The following is a 21941-nucleotide window of genomic DNA, read 5'->3' as shown; positions in this document are numbered from 1 at the left end:
GTTTTCTGCCTCACAAAGGACAAAATCCTTCTATATCGGAGTGACGTGACGTCACGTCAGCTGATGAAGTCACGTGAAGAAAGAGAGGAAACGCAGCAGATAGGCTTACTCATAGGGCAAAACAAGTGAACATGGCAAGTATAAACGCTTATATTCTGATTTACTGTGACTCTGCATTGTGTAAAAGCAACGTATTTAGTGGTTCATACTGTTGTAGCGGCTACATTGTAGCCTATATTTTGTGTACTGTAGTGCGCTTGATAGTTTTCTGGCTTCGATGTCTCGCTAGCTAGCTGTAAACACAGATTTTTTTGTGACCACTTTTACTGTTGACAAAAGCAGATGCAAAGGTATTCTCCTTAGAACCTTAAACAGTTTGTGGTGGCAGATAACTGTATCTCTCCCACAGATCCTAACATGTGTCCATGCATGTCGTTTGTTTGTGTTTTAGACTACTAGCACTCTGACACAGGGTCTGGAGAGGATCCCTGATCAACTGGGTTATTTGGTGATCAGTGAGGATGGCGTATTGGCGGTATGTTCACACAAACATGCGCACCTACATGTCCTGCCTGGTTGCAGCACGCCTATCTTCCACTCCATCTCATTCCCAACTACCCTGTTATTCCCTTCTCTCAGTCTGCAGGAGAGCTGGAGAATGATGAGCACACAGCGGGGGTCATAATGCAGATGATGCGGACAGCGTGCCGCTTCAGACTGCAGGGTGCTGCTGAGCCGCCCTTCAAACGCATGTCAGGTAAGTCAGACAACGCACACCTGGGTCCTAGAGTCACTCACACATGCGTGCGCACACACACACACAGTATTGCTGCTCCCATCATGCCACTCTAACCAGACCTCCCTGTGTTTGATTTCTCCACAGTCATGCTAGAGGACTATGTGTACACAGTGACCGTGTCTGGTCAGAAGGTATTTGTGGTGAAACGTCAAAACAACCATAGGGAACCTGTAGTGGTGTAGAACCATGTAGTGAGGATGAAGGCCACCACTCCAATCAACGCACTCACACAGGACAGGGACTCAGTAATCCACTGAACTGTTCCGTTCCTATTTCTATAAGGTTTCAGAACAACAGAAGAAAGTACATATGAAGTTATACTGAACAAAAATATAAATGCAACATGCAACAATTTCAGAGATTTTACTGAGTTAAAGTTCATTGAAGGAAATCAGTCAATTGAAATAAATTAATTATGCCCTAATCTATGGATTTCACAACTGGGCAGGGGTGCAGCCTGGGATGCCAGGCCCAGCCAATCAGAATAAGTTTTTCCCCAAAAAAGGGCTCTATTACAGACGGAAATACTCCTCAGCACCCCCCAATCCCCTATGTGAAGAAGCTGGATGTGCAGGTCCTGGGCTGGCGTGGTTACATGTGGTCTACGGTTGTGAGGCCAGTTGGACGTACTGCCAAATCCTCTAAAATGACGTTGGAGCCAGCTTATTCTAGAGAAATTAACATAAAATTCTCTGGCAACAGTTCTGTTGGACATTCTTGCAGTCAGCATGCCAATTGCAGGCTCCCTCAAAACGCATCGCGTTGTGACATAACTCCACATTTTAGAGGCCTTTTTATTGTCTCCAGCATAGGGTGCATCTTTGTAATGATCACGCTATTTAATAAGCTTCTAGATATGCCACACATGTCAGGTGGATGGATTATCTTGGCAAAGGAGAAATGCAGGGATAACAGGGATGAAAACAAATTTGTGCACAAAATTTGAGAGAAATAAGCTTTTTGTGTGTAATAAATCTTTTATTTCAGCTCATGAAACATGGGACAAACACTTTACATGTTAAGTTTATATTTTTGTTCAGTATAGATATTGAAGAATTCACATTGAATGGGCCACAATAGGCATCAAACTGCATGTGTAATCTTAATTGTTAACTTTTTGTAATGAGAAATGAAACAATAGTGCTGTGGTGTAGTATGTGACACAAATGAATTGTCGGTTTGTGTGTGGCAGTTAGACTGGAATTCAATCTATTCAGTTTATAGTATCAGCACACATGCTATTTAGTTTGAATGCTCCCCAACAACGTTTTCTTTAACATTTTGAATGTTGCAGATAGAAATACCTTGGATATAGCTGGCATCTTTAAATACTCAGAACAGAAGCACGTCTGTTCTACTTAATACATTTCTATGTAGTAATGTTGTGCCCTACTGAATGTGGCTGGATGGAAACTTATATTTTTGGGGGTAACTCTGTGCTGGTTTTTTTCTAACCTGAACTAAGTGTCATGAGTGTGCAATGTAATTGCTATCGGTACAAATGTATATACACATGCAATGACTGTTTTATCGTGAGCTATCGTCTTGGCATGTTAAATTGTGTGGGAGATTCAGGGCTTTATTTGATTACCTCAGCTTTGCTTATAAACATCCACATGCTTTGAACGTGTTTAAATGCCGTTTTAATGTCGCACTATGCTAAAATTGCTCTGCCATTTCCTGGTTGCTAAAGTTCTAATAGTTCGCCTAATTTCAGTTTGACAAAACCAGCAAGTATAGTGTAGAGAATAATTTGTAGCGTTTAAACTGCTGCGCAATATTTATTCTATAACGGAAAATATTAAGCTGTTATAAAGTACAAGATGCAAAAACTAAATGGAAGGGGAAGCATATAAATAGCACACCGAACAAATCTACAGCTCTGGTCAGGTCGACCAAAAAGTTAATGCAAACCATGCATATCTAAGTAGGATTTTAATCTGAAGATTAAGTGGGAGCACCTCTGAGGAGAATGGAACCGTTTTTATCAGCACTTGTTTTTTTTCTGCAAGATGCAATTGACTTTTCATAAAGTGTCAGTTGTTGACAAACCTAATTAGAGAATCCACTCTGCTTACTGTCCAAAAACACTGAACCGGTTTAGGCTAAAATTGTTATGAAGAAACATTCAACTATTCAAGGGTCTCAATGTCCCACCTCACCCAATCAGAGAAGACAAATGACAATGTTTCAACAATTGAGAAAAGAAAAATAACATTTTATTGCATCATAATGGCCTTTGAAATGACTGAAGGTCCTGCACTCTTCACATTGTTTAGGAATGGAACTGGCCTTCAGGTTCAGATCTCTGGAATGACTGAGTCAGGGGAGGCCATAGGGGTTTTACACCCGAAACAGCTCCAGATACCGTTTCCAACAAACTCCCGGTATCGCAATACACCCCCAACAAAATCTAGTGGCCCACCCTTCCATTCCACAATGATCAACATCAGAACACAACCATCATGTGAATCTATTTTATGTATTTTTAAAACATGCAACTTAAAAACAATTTTACTGTTGAGGAAGTTGGGTGGCAAAAAGAAGTCTAAAACATCTGCATGTATGACAATGGGAATAAAAGGGAAGAATGATTAAAAAAGGTTTCAGAACAGGAACTGATCGCAAAGTCCATAACTGCAAGTTCTACCAGACAGACACTGAATTTAAAAAGTTGCAGTTTTTTTCCATTGATGTAATGCTCAGCCTGCACCCCTTCTACTCTTGCTCGCGTGTTCATATCTCGTTCGCTTCGGTCCGGCGATTTCTCCATTCTTTAGCGTTTCGACAGCTCGTTGGATAACCAGTCCAGTCCTTCGTATAGCCCAGTGCCCTGGGTAGCACAGGTAGCCTGGACATGCCACTGGAAGGAGAGACATAATGAGTTGCTGTACATAAATGCCAGTAATGTCATACATATGAATAACTCTGCAAAGCCACAGTGTATACTACATGGACCACATGTTTATCTGGTCAGAAATACATTTTACTGTACAACTCATTGGAAGGACTGTTCAAGTGATAGTGAGAAAGAGAGAGATGCTCACAACTCTGCTGCGCAAGCTCTGCAGGCCCAGTTTGTCTGTGAGGTCGCTCACTGCCATAGCGTTGGGCAGGTCCTGTTTGTTTGCAAACACCAGCAACACTGCCTCCCTCAACTCATCCTCCTGCAGCTGTAGAGAGAAATAAATGAGAATTGGTTAGGAGGACAAGGGGAGGGAAAAACATTTATGCAGGCGGCCATTGTCAATGGGAAACCATAGGCCACAGAAACAGAAGGCTGTGTGTGTCAATGATCAGTCACAATGGCAACTAATATAAATATAATTTGCCATTGAATTAATGTTTATTTGCCCATGCCAACCATGAGCTCATTTTAGGTTCCTTTTCACAGAAATACTGCAAATGCCAACACAAAAATAGTATTGTTCCATTGCAACATTTACCATTTTAGACAGCTCTTCTGCCGACTCTGCTACTCTCTCTCTGTCGTTGCTGTCCACTACGAAGATAAGGCCCTGTGAAGTCAAGGTTCAAAGGTCAGGCTACTGTTATTTTGTCTACTGTACATATTCACTTAGCTTTTTGGATAAACAAGAGGTTCTTTTGACAGGGTCCATTCTGACACATTGATTCTAGCACTATTTGTATATTTGAATTAAGACATCAAAGATATGCTATGATGACCACTGATGTAAGTCACTGCTGTCACAGGTGTGTATCATACCTGTGTGTTCTGGAAGTAGTGCCTCCAGAGGGGTCGGATCTTGTCCTGACCGCCCACATCCCACACGGTGAAGCAAATGTTCTTGTACTCAACAGTCTCCACGTTAAAACCTGCTCGGTCACCGAAGAGCGAGAGAGAATCAGCAACAGGAATTCACACAGAGACTAGATCCAGTATCACCAGTCTGACCTCTACCAGCATAAACAGCTCTGGTCTAGATCATTATGGTAGAAATTAAGGTTCTGTATAAATGATAAGCAAATTAAAACCAATTTGCAATAGGAGTAAACTACTGCCTGTAGCTCAAATTAAATGAAAAACGATGGAATGGTGACTCAATTTTGTCTGATATTAGGTGGGACAAACCATTATTTTCTTCCCTACTTACTTTGACTAGGTGTTTAGACATTTATCAACCAATCTGCTCCATCTAAAGAGCCCCCTCACCCAGCAAGCCCCAACAGCTCTGGTGCATGGAGGCAGTGCAGCCATCTCTTTTTTAAATTGTATTTTTTTATTTAACAAGGTAAGTCAGTTAAGAAGACATTCTTATTTACAATGACGGCCTACTCCGTCCAAACCCGGACGATGTTGGGCCAATTGTGCGCTGCCCTATGGGACTCCAAATCATGGCCGGATGTGATACAGCCTGGATTCGAACCAGGTACTTTAGTGACACCTCTTGCACTGAGACGCAGTGCCTTTGACTGCTGTGCCCAGAACTATGGTCATGAAAGGCTTAAAAGCATTCACTTCTATACCTCATCGTCATGTCCAAAAATATATATTTTTCTTAAATTTGACAGACTGAATTGTCGAGTGCACAGCTCTGTGTGGACCTTAATGTCCATTTCCATAACCATTAAACAGGGTAGGCCTACATCCGTGAACAATTGGACTTGATTACCATGGCATCAAAGATTGGGCTCAGTGTGTGTCATGCTACGTCAGTCACCAGAACAAGACATCAAAAGAAATCTTAATAATTTGCTCACAAGCTCAATGAGAAAGCAAGTCCCCCATTTAATATCAGATTACTGAGGAGATGCTTTTAAAGACAGTGCCAGGAGTTGAGAAGGCCCATGTTTTGCATATGGTTGTGTATGCTAGAGATCTATCCATCTTTGGCTCTGAGATTTTCTTACCAATGGTTGGAATAGTGGTTACAATCTCCCCCAGCTTCAGTTTGTAGAGAATAGTGGTCTTTCCAGCAGCGTCCAAACCAACTACAGAAGAAAATAGTAATGTCAAACTTCCCAATCATAATAAACCCAGATAGGTTACGTATTTTCCATTCAAAAAACAAGCAAGACAAACATATTGTACTGCAACATTTATGAAAGAGATAGGTAGCTATTACAAGAGGTCTATCTCGTGTCAAATGAAATCCCTCTGACAGCTGACAGAGAGGGAGGGTGCTTAGTTTTCCATCAGCGGCTGTCAAACGGCAATGATTTGGACAACGTATATACATATATAGGGTAGCAACTGTGCCTTCAGCTCAAATTAGGAGCAACATCCACAACCCCAAAATATAGGCTAACACACACAGGTGGACAAGTTATGGTAAGAGTGATGTAAATGAGTCTAGATATTTTGTATTAAACTAGGGACCCATTATAAAAAGGTCACGACAGCTACAAACTTGTATAGTCCTGAGATGTGACGTAACTAAGCCATTCGTTGGTATTAAGTGAACAAACTACCAGTAATTATTGTGCAATAGCACAGTGTTATCCTAGCTAGTCTGTGTTCTTACTCCGATTGTTCTCAAAACGAGTAATGTTTACGTTACAAGACAAATAGAAAGACATAGTAAACTACCTGTTCACTTAACTGTAATATTTCACAAAAAGCAAAGTACATCCTTGATAATGGCAACCCCCTCCCACTAAGCTAGCTAACGTTAGCTAGCAGCCAGGTTGATAAAAGGATTGCTCACCCATAAGTATCCTCATCTGTTTTTTGCCAAAAAGCCTGGAAAATATCGACGAAATTGTTAGCCCCATGTTGTGAAAGAGCTCCCCGCGACGATACTTAAATAGAAAACCAAAGCTGTTTATTGTAACCAGACAGAGAGTGGGTGCAGCTTTCCTTTCGCAGTCTTTTCAGATGCCACGTCCAGGCCAACGCGGAATAAATGACGTCATCGCTTTCACATAACTTTATTCACAGACGAGTCTTCATTCATTTTTTCCTCTCTCTATCCTTCATTTTGCACCATGTCGCTATCGTTGATTTTTTTCATTGTACAATGCATACAGTGTATAGTATCAACATTGGCACAGAAGTCGTTTATTGAGCTTTTCATTGCACAAGACATACAGTGTATAGTATCAAAATGTGCTCAGAAGTAGTTTATTGAGAATGTTGAATACAGAGAATCTTCTGTGTTTGACAGATAACGGATTATTTCGCCCTTCGCAAGATGGCCGCTTTTACAGACTACTTCTGGTACATTCTTGCCTACTGTGAAGAACAGGAAGTAGCTTGGAAAACCATCGTTTCTTTACACGTCGTATTCCGAATGTGAGTTTACTTTAAAGTTATGATATTGCACATTCTGATTATATTATTGTACATTTGATTATACATCAGTGTATCGAACTGTTTTTTGAAAATGGTGTGCTTTCGAATAGAGCGAGGTCTTTCGTGAAGACCATTCCAGATGGTTGCGTAACTTAGCATGGCAACTAACTAACAAGCTAGCTAACTGTTAGCTGTCGAATAATACATTATTATTATTTGCAACTAGTCTGCCCATAAGCACGTCTGTTCATGTCGGTTGAAATCTGCCTCGTAAAGTAAACAGACCAGTACTATAGACAGTTAACACAGAACGGTACAGTGCTTCAGAAAGTTTTCATACCCCTTGACTTAATACACATTTTGTTGTTACAACCTGAATTCAAAATGGATTAAAATATTATCACCCATCTACACACAATACCCCATATTGACAAAGTGAAACATGCTTTTAGTACATTTTTGCACGTTTATTGAAAATGAAATATATAATTTAAAATAAAATGTCATTTGTCACGTGTGCCGAATACAACAGGTGTAGTAGACCTTACAATGCTTACTTACAAGTCCTTAACCAATAATGCAGATGCAACCAACAATGCAGGCAATGCACATAGTCTGGGTAGCCATTTGATTAGACGTTCAGGAGTCTTATGGCTTGAGGGTAGAAGCTGTTTAGAAGCCCCTTGGACCGAGACTCAAAGACTCCAGCCACCCGTGCGGAGCTAGGGTGGCTGGAGTCTTTGACCATATTTAGGGCCTTCCTCTGCCACCGCCTGGTATAGAAGTTCTGGATGGCAGGCAGCTTGGCCCCGGTGATGTACTGGGCCGTGCGCACTACCCTCTGTAGTGCCTTGCGGTCGGAGGCCGAGCAGTTGCCATACCAAGTAGTGATGCAACCCGTCAGTATGCTCTCGATGGTGCAGCTGTAAAACCTTTTGAGGATCTGAGGACCCATGCCAAATCTTTTCAGAGGGGGAATCGTCTCCAGAGGGGGAATAGGTTTTGTCGTGCCCTCTTCACGACTGTCTTGGTCTGCTTGGACCATGTTAGTTTGTTGGTGATATGGACGCCAAGGACCTGCTCCACTACTACCCCGTCGATGAGAATGGGGGCGTGCTCGGTCCTCCTTTTCCTGTAGTCCACAATAATCTCCATTGTCTTGATCACGTTGAGTGAGAGGTTGTTGTCCTTGCACCACACGGTCAGGTCTCTGACCTCCTCCTTATAGGCTGTCTCATCGTTGTCGGTGATCAGGCCTACCACTGCTGTGTCATCTGCAAACTTAATGATGGTGTTGGAGTCATGCCTGGCCATACAATCACATTTACATAAGTATTCACATCCCTTTACTATGACACTACAAATTGCATCCAATTTCCTTTGATCATCCTTGATATGTCACTACAACTTGATTGGCGTCTACCTGTGCCTAATTCAATTGATTGGATATGATTTAGAAAGAAACAGCTGCCTATATAAGGCCCCACAGTTGACATTGCATGTCAGAGCAGAAACTATACCATGAAGTCCAACGAACTGTCTGTAGATCTGAGATAGAATTGTCATGAGGCATACAGTACAAGTCAAAAGTTTGGACACACCTACTAATTTCAGGGTTTTTCTTTATTTTATTATTTTATTATTTTCTACATTGTAGAATAATCATGAAGACATAAACTATGAATTAACACATATGGTATCATGTAGTAATCAAAGAAGTGTTAAACAAATCAAGATCTATTTTATATTTGAGATTGTTCAAAGTAGACAACATTTGCCTTGACGACAACTTTGCACACTCTTGGCATTCTCTCAACCAGCTTCATGAGGTAGTAACCTGGAATGCATTTCAATTAACAGGTATACCTTGTTAAAAGTGAATTTATGGAATTTCTTTCCTCTTTAATGTGTTTGAGCCAATCAGTTGTGTTGTGACAAGATAGGGTTGGTATACATAACATAGCCCTATTTGGTAAAAGACCAAGTCCATATTATGGCAAGAACTGCTCAAATAAGCAAAGAGAAATCATTACTTTAAGACATGAAGGTCATTCAATACGGAAAATGTCAAGAACTTTGAACGTTTCTTCAAGTGCAGTCGTAAAAAAAAACATAGGGCGCTATGATGAAACTGGCTCTCATGAGTAGGTGTGTCCAAACCTTTGACTGGTACTATCTGGGGAAGGATATTAAACCATTTCTAGAGTGTTGAAAGTTTCCAGGCAAGAAAGAACATGATATGGGAGGTGACCAAGAATCCAATGACCACTCTGACAGTACAATGGAGTTCCTTGGCAGAGATGGGAGAACCTGCCAGAAGGACAAGTCTCTACAGCACTTCACCAATTGGGCTTTATTAAAGAGTGGCAAGATGGAAGCCACTCCTGAGAAAAAGGCACATGACAGGATGCATGAAGTTTGCAAAAAGCTACGTGAAAGACTCTGAGATCATAAGGCTAAAGATTCTCTGGTCTGATGAGAGACAAAGTGAACTCTTTGGCCTGAATGCAAAGCGCTATGTATGAGAAAACCAGTCACAGCTCATCACCCATCTAACACCATCCCTACTGTGAAGCATGGTGGTGGCAGCATCATGCTATGGGGATGCTTTTCAGCAGCAGGGACTGGGAGATTTATAAAGATAGAGGGAACAATGAATGGAGCCAAATACAGACAAATCCTTGAAGAGATTAAAATAAAAGAGAGCCGCACACGCTAGGAGCTCAGATGCAATAATGTAATTACCAGCGTTTCGACAGCCAAGCTGTCTTCATCAGGATATAATCACATTCACTGCGGGATGACTTGTTTATATAGCGTCAAAAGACACAGGTGTCTGTAATCATGTCCAAGAGTGGCCTAATATCATTGGTTAATTATCAAATATTAAAATGGCATAAAAGAACAGCATACAAACAACAAATGGATAGCATACGATCATAAACTCTGGTCAGATAACCAATAAAGAACATGACTTTTTGGCTATTCAACACTCTATAATTGCCACTTTCTATTCCTTGCCAAAATTACACAAGAATGTTACAAAATCACCAGGGCGCTATTGTAGCGGTCATTGATGCAGTAACGGCCCCTTTATCTACTTTTGTTGACTTTTTTATTAGACCACTCGCAGAACAGCTCCCCTCCTTTGTAAAGGAAACCAGCAGTATGATCTCTATCATTGAATCTCTTGATCCTCTCCCTGAGAATACCTTGTTAGTTACTTTTGATGATGAGTCGTTATACACAAATATTCCACACGAGGGCGGTATTGAAGCTATGGAACATTTTCTTCTGCAACGTGACCCTGTTGAACTACCTTCCAGTGCATGCATTATAACATTGGCTGAAAAAGTACTCACACATAACTATTTCATGTTTCTAAAGTATTTCTTTATTCAGACGAAGGGTACTGCTATGGGATCCCCCATGGCTCCAAACTATGCTAATGTGTATGTGGGTTACATGGAGAAACGGTCTATTTTCAATCCTCTCAAAAATGTTTTCTTGCCTAACATCATTGTTTGGAAACGGTATATTGATTATATTTTTGTTCTATGGAGGGGTGATGCAAAACAGCTCCAGGCATTCCATGCTTTTCTTAACTCCTGTTCGGATCATTTGAGATTTACAATGCAATCTGATACACGTCAAATCAGTTTTCTTGATCTTCTGATCTTGTGTGAAGATAATGTTCTATACACTGATCTTTACAGGAAGCCTACTGATCGTAACAGTTTGTTGAGGGCTGATAGTTGTCACCCACTTCCCTTGAAAAATAGTTTGCCCTTACAGCCAATTTTGTCGAATCAAAAGAATTTGCCAAGAACAATCAGATTTTGACAGAAATGTGGCTGAGACTCAAAGAAAGTTCCCAAGGATATGGGCTACAAAAATAATCAGATTAATATTGCCATTGAGAAAATTCAAAACAAAATGAGACATGACCTTTTTCAAGGTCAGTCTCGCAAAAAGACGCATTCTTGTGTTCTAACTACCCGCTATTCAAAGTGTTCTGAACAAATTAAGGGAATTGTTCACAAATATTGGCACATTCTAAGATCCGATGATAGTCTCGGTAATGTGTTTTCGGACCTTCCCTTGGTCGTATTCTCGCGGGGCAGAAATCTCACAGACCAATTGGTACACTCTGATTTACCACCCCAAGATATTCCTGAACAACGTCTATTTGCGCCCCTACTGGATGGAAACTACAAATGTAATGGCTGTGCTCAATGCAATGGCACTTATAAATGTAGATCCTTCAAACACCCATAAACAGGGATATTGATCCCAATCAATGGTGTTATTACGTGCTCCACTAAGGCAGTTATTTATCTTTTAACTTGTCCTTGTGGTAAAAATGATGTAGGTAAAACCAAGCGTGAATTAAAAGTACGTATCTCAGAGCATCGTAGCACCATTAGGTGTAAAAACTTTACTTATCCAGTTACGGCCCACTTCTTGGAGGCAGGCCACTCGATTTCGTCTCTGCGTTATATTGGCATCGAAAATGTTACCCTCTCTAGGAGAGGGGGTGACCTTGATAATTTATTGTTAAAACAAGAGGCTGCCTGGATCTTTAACTTAAAGACCCTTGCTCCCTTCGGTCTCAACGTAGACTTTGATCTGAAGCCATTCTTGTGATTATTGTGACTTTGCCATTGAACTTGTTTGTAAGCTTGTGTAGTCGAAAATGAATTTATGATCGTATGCTATCCATTTGTTGTTTGTATGACATTTTAATATTTGATAATTAACCAATGATATTAGGCCACTCTTGGCCATGATTACAGACACCTGTGTCTTTTGACACTATATAAACGAGTCATCCTGCAGTGTTTGTGATTATACCCTGATGAAAGCTGTCGAAACGTTGGTAATTACATTTTTGCATCTGAATTCCTAGAGTGTGCGGCTCTCTTTTATTTTCAAGTTTTCTACTCCGCTAGCCAGCACCTCGTCTAAATAGGTGTGCGTTTCTTTTTCTTCTAGAAAATCCTTGAAGAGAACCTGCTTCAGAGTGCAAATGATATTAGACTAGGGGAGAAGATTTACGTACCAACAGGACAATGACCCCAAGTAGACACATCTCAACATCAACTGTTCAGTAGAGATTATATGAATCAGGCCTTCGTGGTTGAATTGCTGCAAAGAAACCATTACTAAAGGACATCAATAAGAAGAAGAGACTTGCTTGAGCCAAGAAACACGAGAAATGGACATTAGACCGGTGGATATCTGTCCTTTGGTCTGATGAGTCCAAATGTGAGATTTTTGGTTCCAACCGCCGTGTCTTTATGTTACGCAGAGAAGGTGAACGGATAATATCTGCATGTGCAGTTCCCACCATGAAGCATGAAGGAGGTGTGACACTTTGCTGGTGACACTGTCAGTGATTTATTTAGAATTCAAGGCACACTTAACCAGCATGGCTACCACAGCATTCTGCAGCGATGAGCCATCCCATCTGGTTTGCGCTTAGTCGTACTATCATTTTGTTTTTCAACAGGACAATGACCCAACACACCTCCAGGCTGTGTAAGGGCTATTTGACCTAGAAGAAGAGTGATGGAGTACTGCATCACATGACCTGGCCTCCACAACCCCCCGACCTCAACCAAATTGAGATGGTTTGGGATGAGTCGGATCACAGAGTGAAGGAAAAGCAGCCAACAAGTGCTCAGCATATGTGGGAACTCCTTCAAGACTGTTGGAAAAGCATTCCAGGTGAAGCTGGTTGAGAGATTGCCAAGAGTGTGCAAAGCTGTAATCAAGGCCAAGGGTGGCTATTTGAAGAATCTCAAATGTAAAATATATTTGGATTTGTTTAACACTTTTTTGGTTACTACATGATTCCAAATGTGTTATTAATAGTTTGATGTCTTCACTATTATTCTACAATGTAGAAAATAGTAAAAAATAAAGAAAAACCCTTTAATGAATAGGTGTTCAAAATCTTTTGACCGGTAGTGTACAGCCAAAGCAATGCTGGAATGGCTTCAGAACAATAATGTGAAAGTTCTTGAGTGGCCCAGACTTGAATCTCATTGAAAATATGTGGAAAAACTTGAAGATTGCTGTTCACCACTGCTCCAAATTGAACTTAAGAGCTTGAGATAATCTGCAAGGAAGAATGGGAGAAAATCCCCCAAATCTAGATGTGCAAAGTTGATAGACATACCCAAGACATCTTAAAGATGTAATCGCCACCAAAGGTATTTCTCCTAAGTATTGATTCAGCGGTGTGAATACTTTTATTTTCAATAGATTTACAAACATGTCTAAAAACATGTTTTCACTTTGTCATTATGGGGTATTGTGTGGGGAGATGGGTGAGGAAAAAAACAATTTAATATATTTTAAATTCGGGCTGTAACACAACAAAATGTGGAATAAGTCAATGTATTGTTAGGTTCTTATTTCTCAGAGTAAATAACCCACAGATACTAGAGAAGCTTTAACCAAGTTTAATTCTTCCCAAAGGTTCTGTACAGCTGTAATCAGACGGCAAAACATTTCTCACTTCACAGTTATATACCTCCTACTTAAGACACTCCCTCTCTTCAATCCTTAGTTTATGGTTTAACAGGAATTGAGTAACAAGATCCCAAACCCTTATTACTCCCTTCAGGTGACCTGTTCTCACCTCCTGACCTCAACCCCTCCTTCACCTAATCCACAGATGTCCATCTGTCTCCCCTGTATCAACACGGTGCTCTGCTCTCGTCCACCCAACACATTCCACAGCTACCTGTCCTTCTACAGAGAACCCCTAACTGTCTCCTTTGATTCTATCTATCATTTATTTAATATCTCAATGTTCAAAATGTCGAACCCAACAGTATCTTTGGCACTAACGTTAGCTTGCTACTATTTTATGTTTTATCATGCTGTCTAACAATGGTTCCTCTTACTATATCCCATGCAGGTTTTTGAGCCAGCAATCATGGATCTCAGCTGAAAGTCAAGCAACTGAAAATAAAACCAAAAACCCACTGAGCCATGGAGAAGTTTGGGATGAGCTTTGGGGGTGGCCCCAGCAAGAAGGAGCTTGTGGACGCCATAGAGACTCAGAGAAAGCAGTTGGTCCAGTATCAAACACGCTTCAAGGATGTGGTCAGGGCCTACAAGAGCCTGCTGAAGGAGAAGGAGGCTCTGGAGGCTAGTCTCAAGGTACTGACCGTCTCCCAGGAGGTCGACCTCAGCCAGCGTGGAGATGACGGCTCTGCCAGTGGCAGCCATATGACCTATGACTTCCCAGATGATCACTGCTCCATGCACAGCGAGGACAGTCTGGACACAGCAGCCTCCGCCGACACTGCTACCAGCATTACCAGTGGGAGCACCAAGGGCGACCAGGCTGAAGAGGACCAGGGTAGTAGCCCAGGAGAGATGGGGGCGACCGGGCCTGGAGGCCCCTCAGTGTCCCAGAGGTCTGAGGAGGCTAGTGGGTCAGAGAGCGGTATCAGCTCCAGCAGTAGTGGAGGGTCTGAGGTTCAGCAGCACCTAACACCCCCACCCACCTCTTCTATGGAGGCTGACCGGAGGGTCCTCCAGCTGAAGACCCAACTGACCACCCTGACCAGCTCCCTGGCCACGGTCACGCAGGAAAAGTCCAGGATGGAGGCCAACTTCCAGGCCGACAAGCGGAAGATCAAGCAGGACATGGATGCGCTCCAGGGGAGGCTGGAGGAGTCCAGGAGGCAGCATGAAGCAGAGATCCATGCCCTGCATGAGCAGCTGGCGGAGAGCAAGGCTCGGGTTATAACCCAGCAACATGAGAGAGAGCAGGAGCAGGGTGACCACGCCCTCATGCTCAGAGAGCTCCAAAAATTGCTGCAGGAGGAGAGAAGCCAGAGGCAGGATGCTGAGCTTCGGCTGGAGGACACTAGGGAGGTCCTGCTGGAGGTTACACAGGCCGCAGATCGAGGGCACGATTATGAGGCCCGGCTAAAGGAGGTGACCCAGCAGAGGGAGGAGATGAGGAGGAGCCTTCAGACTGCGGAGGCAGAGAGGAACAAGCCAGACCCACGGGTGGAGGAGCTTCAGCGGGAGCTGGCGACACTCAAGAACCACTTTCAGCAGCAGATGCAGCATGAGATCAGAAAGGTATGGTAATGCTTAGGAAGGACTGCAGAGTAAATCCATTTGAATTCAATCACATTTTAACAGCATTTAAAGAACACTTTTCATGCATGTTTCCTCATGGAGAAGTGGTCAGAAAGGGACTTTTTGGAACTGAATGCCAAAACATTCAGGAGATAAAGGTACTCAGTTGACCCATTTTTCTTACAAGCAATTCCATGGTAACGGAATTACACTTTGACTCTGATTTTTCACTTCAAAATGTATGCCAAACAAAACCATTGATTTCAAAGTTCAACATACCATACTCTATGTACAAGGACTAATTTGAACAATTTACACAGCATTTCATAAAAACACATTTACTGGAAGAACTGTGCAGATGCAAAGTTTGGTAACAGAATTACAGTAAAATCTCCCTCAGTTTTTTATCCACGTTTTCCAAACACTTTGTTAAATATCTGCTCTGAATTAAGAGTCAATTTTTTTTTTAAATGTTGGTTACTGAACTACAGTAGGTGTAGTGGATTTACACCCGGTAACGGAATTACATCATAGGTCCCTGATCTGTACTATCCAGAAATGCATAATTATGGAAATGAATATCATTCTCTTCATGGTGATATATCCTGAATAGGTACGCAAAGGTAGACATATGCAATATCTTCCTTTTGCACATTCGGGTATTATTCTACACACTGGCTATTATTACAATGAACTCTGCCCCCAAACAAGACCTCATTTGGTTGGTCTTTACCAGGCCAAATCTGAACCAATCATAGAAGTCTTATGTTTCACAAGTTTGGACATCACAGTAGAGTTCAGTACAGTAAAGTAGATCTGTACAGTACAATGAAGTACATTGTACTGTACAGTACTTTTCTTTACTGTGCTCTACTGTACTGTCCAAACTTGGGAAACATTGAAGTCTGTGATTGGTTCAGATTTGGTCCGGCCAGGGCGGACTGACTAAATCTCAAGAACTTTGCAACGTCCGTGGACATCTGGTGTCTGTCGGTGCTCAGCGGGCGAGGATGCTTTTTACAGTAAATGGAAAGGGGGTAGGTGTCAGTAAGAGCCGGGAGATTGTAGCCAATTCAATTGCGTTAATTCCGTTACAGATTTTATAAAATATTTACAAGTTTGAATCCCTTATTCATTCATAAACAAACTTGAAATCAGTAAACACACTAGCTAATTGGTAGGTCTACCTTGTTACTTCTGTGAACTTTCATTATCCTCCCTCATGAGGGAGAGAAATGAGAAAATATCTTAACATGTGGGTTTTTAGTGACAGAATTACAAGGCCATTTTTATTAAACTTACAAAAGGCAAATTTATCCAAAACTAAATGTGTTGACAATTTAATTTCACAAAAATATACTATTTTGACACTCAATTTGACATGCTCCTGTTTATTTTATTTACCCTTATTTTACCAGGTAAGTTGACTGAGAACATATTTTATTTTACAGCTTAGGACCTGGGGAGGAGAGGGGAGGAATGAGCCAATTGGAAACTGGGGATGGTTAGGTGGCTATGATGGTATTAGGGTCAGATTGGGAATTTAGCCAGGACACCGGGGTTAACACCCCTACTGTTTCGATAAGGGCCATGGGATAGAGAGAGACAGACCATAGAGAGTCAGGATACCCGTTTTTAACGTCCCATCCGAAAGACGGTACTTCCCATGTTGGCGCTCTTGTCCATTTAAAGATGGAAATACCCATACCCTACCATACCATTAGACATCCATGTCTTCATCACTGTAAAAATTTCAGTTTGATATATAATGCTTCCAAACAGGGTTGTCAAACTTTGATAATTTCTTTTAAAAAAAAATAAAAAAAAAAAAAAAATTGACTTTTTTAACCTTCAACGTCAATTATCTAAAAACGTGAACTCTTATTTTTTTATTTGCACATGTTGTAGCTTAGACCCTGTTGTGCCTGCCATCGGTGAAGACACAACATGCTCTTGAATAAAGGTTGGGTGTCATTTCAATCATAGAAATGTAATTCATAGAATGGACCTATCCCTTCAGACCACTGCAATTTAGCTGGTACACCATTTAAATTGAACTTCTAATTACTACCACAAAGATGGTCACCTGTCCACCTACTGTTGAATTTCAATTTAAATGGTCATGTCTATTCTATTATCTATATTTATATGATTTCAATAGGTTTCCTATTGAGGATTGAAAGTATAATTGAAAACCGATATTCCCATTCAAGTCAACATTCTCTGATGTGTGGACCTCCAACCATCTTTGGGGTACCATTTGAAAGTTGACGTTTCAATTTTATTCCCATTTTAGTACATTTATCAGCCAAAACTTGACACCCACCCTGTATTAAAGAGCATGTTGTCTCAACCGATGGCGGTAACAACACAAAAACCTTAGATTATATAAAATAGGGTCTAAGATACAGCGTATGCAAATAATCTGAGTTTACACGTGTTTATATAATTTATGTTTCAAGTAAAAAATTACATTTTTAAGGAATTTTCTTTTTTTTCAAGAAATTATAAAATAGTTTGACAACCCTGATTTTAAGCTTTTAAATGATATCAATCTCCACAGTTGATCTTTTCCAGTGATGAAAACATGGATGTCTCATGGTATGGTGGGGTATGCAAAAATGGGCACATTTGAGCACCTACATCTCTTGAATTTTTTTGGCATTGTTTCAAAACGTCACTTTCTGGGCGCTTCTATAATGGGTAAATATGTATGGAGGGTTTCCTTCAAATCAAAAGGGGTGCTGTCAGAAAGTGATTGAGTTGAAATGGATTCACCCTGCACTAATTTCACATGTATCCTGTATTAAGGTGAACGACTTAAACATATATAAAATATTTGATGTCCTGAATTTTAACACTATATTCAACAACCCTTGCTTGACCTCTTGTATTAGAAACAGCTTGATAAAACATAAATGCCATGGCAGAGAATAACATCGCATTATATGTACTGTTGTCTTCCATTGTCTATTTGTGTCTCATGGCTGTCATTTCCCTGTCCCCTCTCCATCTGCAGGTGTCGCAGGCAGAGGAGCGTCTGCAGGGGCAATCCCAGCTGGAGGAGGGCCGTGTGGCCAGCCTGGAGTTGCGAGTGTCTGAGCTGTCTGAGCTGCTTGGGGCCTGCGAGAAGGCCCGGCAGAGGGACCAGCAGAACGCCCACTGGCTGAGAGAGCGCATCCTGCAGCTGGACACGGAGAACAAGACCCTGGCCATCGCCGCTTCCACCCGCGGTTCCCCCCTGGACCTCAGCATGGACGAGGCCAACCTGGACGTGAACGTGCTGAAGGAGCGCCTGGAGAAGGTGAAGAGACTTCTTCTGCTAGCCACACAGAGGAACCACCCAGAGCAGACCATGGAGATAGAGAAGATGGCTGAGATGGAGGGGCGGCTGGGTCAGGGGACGGGCAGTTGGGGAGAGTCGTCAGACGGGGAGAAGGCCTCTGCGCTGTACTACCAGCAGGAACTGGGGCAGCTGAAGGAGGAGTTTGAGCGCTACAAGGTGCGGGCGCAGGTGGTGCTGAAGAACAAGAACGCTAAAGACTCTAGCCTTGCCAAAGAGCTGGAGGAGGCCCGTGACCAGCTGGCTGAGCTCAAGGAGAAGTACATCAACCTGCGTATCCATGGCGACGAGGCGGAGGCCAAGCACCGCCGGGAGCTGGAGGAGTGTCAACAGGGGAAAGGGATGCTGCAGCAGGGTCATAAACAGGAGCTTGACCGGGCTGAGGCCCAATACAGAGAGAGCCTCCTCAGGCTGGAGGGGGAACTGCACCGGCAGAGGGACCGCACCATGGCCCTACTGCAAGAGAAGGACCAGGAGTTGGAGAAGCTGAAGTCTATCGGCTACAGTCTCGCTGGTTACAGAAGCCACCACAGCGACGAAGGAGAAACGGGGGCGGACTTCAGAGCGACCGCGGACGGCGGCAGCAACAACAGCAACAACGCCAACAACATGGATGACTTGGCGCAGGAGGAGAGTGACATCATCACCCATGCATTGCGGCTGGCAGGGCCCAACGAGCCCACGCTCCTCCTGTACGTCGAGCAGCTGGCAAGAAAGGAGGTGGAGATCGGCTCGCTGCGGCGGCAGAAGCACCGGCTAGAGGAGGACGTGCACCAGCTGCAGGGGAAGCTGATCGCAAACGGGGAGCGCTACGACGAGGAGGTGGCTGAGCTCCGCGGCAGGCTGGACAAACGGCACAGGGACCAGGGCAGGGAGGGGGCCAACTTGGAGTACCTCAAGAACGTAATCTACAAGTTCCTCACCCTTCAGGACACCAGGGGGCGTCAGCAGACCCTCACAGCCATACTGACCATCCTGCACTTCAGCCCTCAGGAGAAGCAGGCGGTGGTCAAACAGCACCAGAACCAGGCGTGGTGGACGGCAGGGATGAGGTAATGATGATGATGATGATGGGAGAAGAAGAGTTCAGCTCCTCACTCTGCAAATAATGAGAACTAATTTGAATTAATCCCCCGACAGTCAACAAGTGTGTGTTTTAGTTTTCCTGAATAAAGGCTATTTATTTTGGTGTGTTGTTTTCCCAGGATTCCGGTGTGGTGTCACGCATAACGCAGTCATTTTGAATAAAGTCTTGAGGAAAATAAAATGTAATCAACAGTGTCAAAGCGCAAATGTTGATCGCCATTTCATTTTCCTCAAGACTTTATTCAAAATGATTGCTTTATGCGTGAAAGAAGCACACAAAACATTGGATTTTGCAATATAATCAGTGGATATTGTGGGTTTTGTGTTTGCCACTATGTGAAGCTGCATGTGGTTATTTTGATTCTTTGATAAGATAGAATCAAAGCATGAGGCTCACATCTGTGTTTCTGTCAAAGGAAGGTAACCAAATATTGACCGTTCTTACACGGGGACAAGGACAGGATCTGTTAACTTTTAGATAACAAAGCTCAGTCTAATAATTGGCCTGTCTGTGTAAACATAGCCATAATTCTGTTTAAAGGAAAGATTCCCTGTTCAAGCAGGCAGAAATATATGATGAGTTTTGCGTCATTGAAATAAAGCCAATTAGTGGGAAAAATTATGCTAAACTCTTCATACCGACTGTATTTCTGTCTGCTTGAAGGGCGAATCACTCCGATACACATGAAAACATGAAATGACCATGGGAATCGATAGAACATTGCTCAGAGATGCACAAATACGATAGAAGATTCTAAATGGGTAAATCTTTCCTTTTAATACTGAGTGCATCAGTAGCTTTAAAGGGATTCTTCAGGATTTTGGTAATGCCTTTATCTACTTCCCAGAACTCATGGAATCCATTTGTATGTCTCTGTCTGCAGTTGGAAGGAAGTTGCTAACTAACGTTAGCGCAATTGCTAACTAGCGTTCACACAATGACTGGAAGTCTATGGTAACTGCTATTATGCTAGTAGATACCTTAGACTTCCAGTCATTGTGCTAACACTAGTTAGCATTGGCTCACTAAACTAACTTCATAAAGTCATAAAAATGGTATCCATGAGTTCATCTGACTCTGGGGAAGTAGATAAAGGGCTTCATTGCCAAAATCTCAAAGTGTCCCTTTAATGCTAGATCTCCTGTATGTGTTGTACATAATTGTATGATAATCTGAGGGCTAAAAAGCTGAATACTTTGGTAGGTAATTACAGTATTTTCTAGTATACCGTTTTGTGTGGATAATACAATGCTTATTGTTGAAATGCATATTTTTGATTCCCTCAACATGAAAATTAAACCATTTTTCTCAACGATTCTGTAAACGTGTGGTGTATCACAGCCTTTGAGTTGTCATTCAGCACTGTTGTTTCCAAATTTTATTAGTAACGCTAACAGTATATTAGCATCAGAAACCATTTTCTTTTAAAATAAAAAATAATATAGAACTATAGGTTATTATAAATAAGTAAACACCAGGATCCAAATAGTATATCAGTATTATCAATACTCTTATATGAAAACTGCAGTTTACTGCTTCCCTAGTGACCAAATGCCATTACAATACTTCACAAAAAAAACTGAAGAAAAAGTATTTAAGTACCACATATACTGTACCTATTTGAGAAACTATAGGGCTGTGTTTACGCAGGCAGCCCAATTCTGATATTTTTTTCCACTAATTGGTCTTTTGACCAATCACAGATCTTTTCACATCTGATCTGATTGGTCAAAAGACCAATTAGCGAAAAAATCATAATTGGACTGCCTATGTAAACACAGGCCTAGTAGACAGACAAAAGGGAGTGCAGTGAATGAGGTAGAAGCCCTGATCAGCTGCATTCGTTTTACATTAACTGGTAACCGGCAATGTAATGAGTGGTTGTAGAAAGATGATGGGGCTTTGGCTAGGATTGGCACTGTCAACTTTAAACAAAAACAACTGCCCATACCCACAAGAGATGATGCATGTATTACGTGTGTTTTATGCACTCATTAAAGATATAAGCCCAGTTTCAGCCATGTCTACTGTGCACCAAGTACACTACATGGCCAAAAGAATGTGGACACCTGCTCGTCGAACATCTCATTCCAAAATCATGGGCATTGACAGAGTTGGTCCCCTCTTTGCTGCAATAACAGCCTCCACTCTTCTGGGAAGGCTTTCCACTAGATGTTGGAAAATTGCTGTGGGGACTTGCTTCCATTCAGCCACAAGAGCATGAGTGAGGTCAGGGCTCTGTGCAGGACAGTTAAGTTATTCCACACCGATCCTGACAAACCATTTTTGTATGGACCTCGCCATTCCGAAACAGGAAAGGGCCTTTCCCAAACTGGTGCTACAA

At 42.0% G+C, this 21941-nt stretch overlaps 3 protein-coding genes across 4 annotated transcripts; 2 read left to right on the top strand and 1 right to left on the bottom strand.

Moving 5' to 3' along the window:
- Positions 1–6: 6 nt before the first annotated feature.
- LOC110500257 (ragulator complex protein LAMTOR4) lies at positions 7–2429 on the top strand. Its single transcript, XM_021577513.2, has 4 exons — positions 7–134; positions 452–535; positions 640–757; positions 884–2429. Exons 1-4 carry the CDS (start codon positions 132–134, stop codon positions 979–981), a joined length of 303 nt encoding a protein of 100 aa, XP_021433188.1. The 5' UTR covers positions 7–131; the 3' UTR covers positions 982–2429.
- Positions 2430–3000: 571 nt separating this feature from the next.
- Positions 3001–6677, bottom strand: arf4 (ADP-ribosylation factor 4). The gene is given in 6 exon segments (NM_001160612.2): positions 3001–3662; positions 3847–3972; positions 4246–4317; positions 4527–4636; positions 5672–5752; positions 6469–6677. Coding segments are annotated over 6 exon segments (543 nt in total). The 5' UTR covers positions 6536–6677; the 3' UTR covers positions 3001–3575.
- A 42-nt stretch (positions 6678–6719) lies between these two features.
- LOC110500256 (GRIP and coiled-coil domain-containing protein 1) lies at positions 6720–20912 on the top strand. 2 transcript variants are annotated; one of them, XM_036957665.1, is made up of 4 exons: positions 6720–7055; positions 13690–13770; positions 13987–15167; positions 18187–20912. In XM_036957665.1, exons 3-4 carry the CDS (start codon positions 14061–14063, stop codon positions 19564–19566), a joined length of 2487 nt encoding a protein of 828 aa, XP_036813560.1. In that variant the 5' UTR covers positions 6720–7055; positions 13690–13770; positions 13987–14060; the 3' UTR covers positions 19567–20912. The 2 variants fall into 2 exon arrangements, with proteins under 2 accessions (XP_036813560.1, XP_021433187.2); XM_021577512.2 differs by lacking the exon at positions 13690–13770.
- Positions 20913–21941: the final 1029 nt, after the last annotated feature.

Source organism: Oncorhynchus mykiss, chromosome 21 (assembly GCF_013265735.2).
Source record: "Oncorhynchus mykiss isolate Arlee chromosome 21, USDA_OmykA_1.1, whole genome shotgun sequence".
NCBI lineage: Eukaryota > Metazoa > Chordata > Actinopteri > Salmoniformes > Salmonidae > Oncorhynchus > Oncorhynchus mykiss.
This window is presented reverse-complemented; position numbering and strand designations above follow the sequence as displayed.

What these genes read in the sequence shown, in the direction of transcription:
- LOC110500257 (XM_021577513.2), top strand. An exon ending in GTGAGGATGGCGTATTGGCG is followed by an intron (nt 536 to 639) that starts GTATGTTCACAC and finishes CCCTTCTCTCAG; the next exon opens with TCTGCAGGAGAGCTGGAGAA. An exon ending in GCCCTTCAAACGCATGTCAG is followed by an intron (nt 758 to 883) that starts GTAAGTCAGACA and finishes ATTTCTCCACAG; the next exon opens with TCATGCTAGAGGACTATGTG.
- LOC110500256 (XM_021577512.2), top strand. Translation starts at nt 14,061, where the DNA reads ATGGAGAAGTTTGGGATGAGCTTTGGGGGTGGCCCCAGCAAGAAGGAG. An exon ending in TGCAGCATGAGATCAGAAAG is followed by an intron (nt 15,168 to 18,186) that starts GTATGGTAATGC and finishes CTCCATCTGCAG; the next exon opens with GTGTCGCAGGCAGAGGAGCG.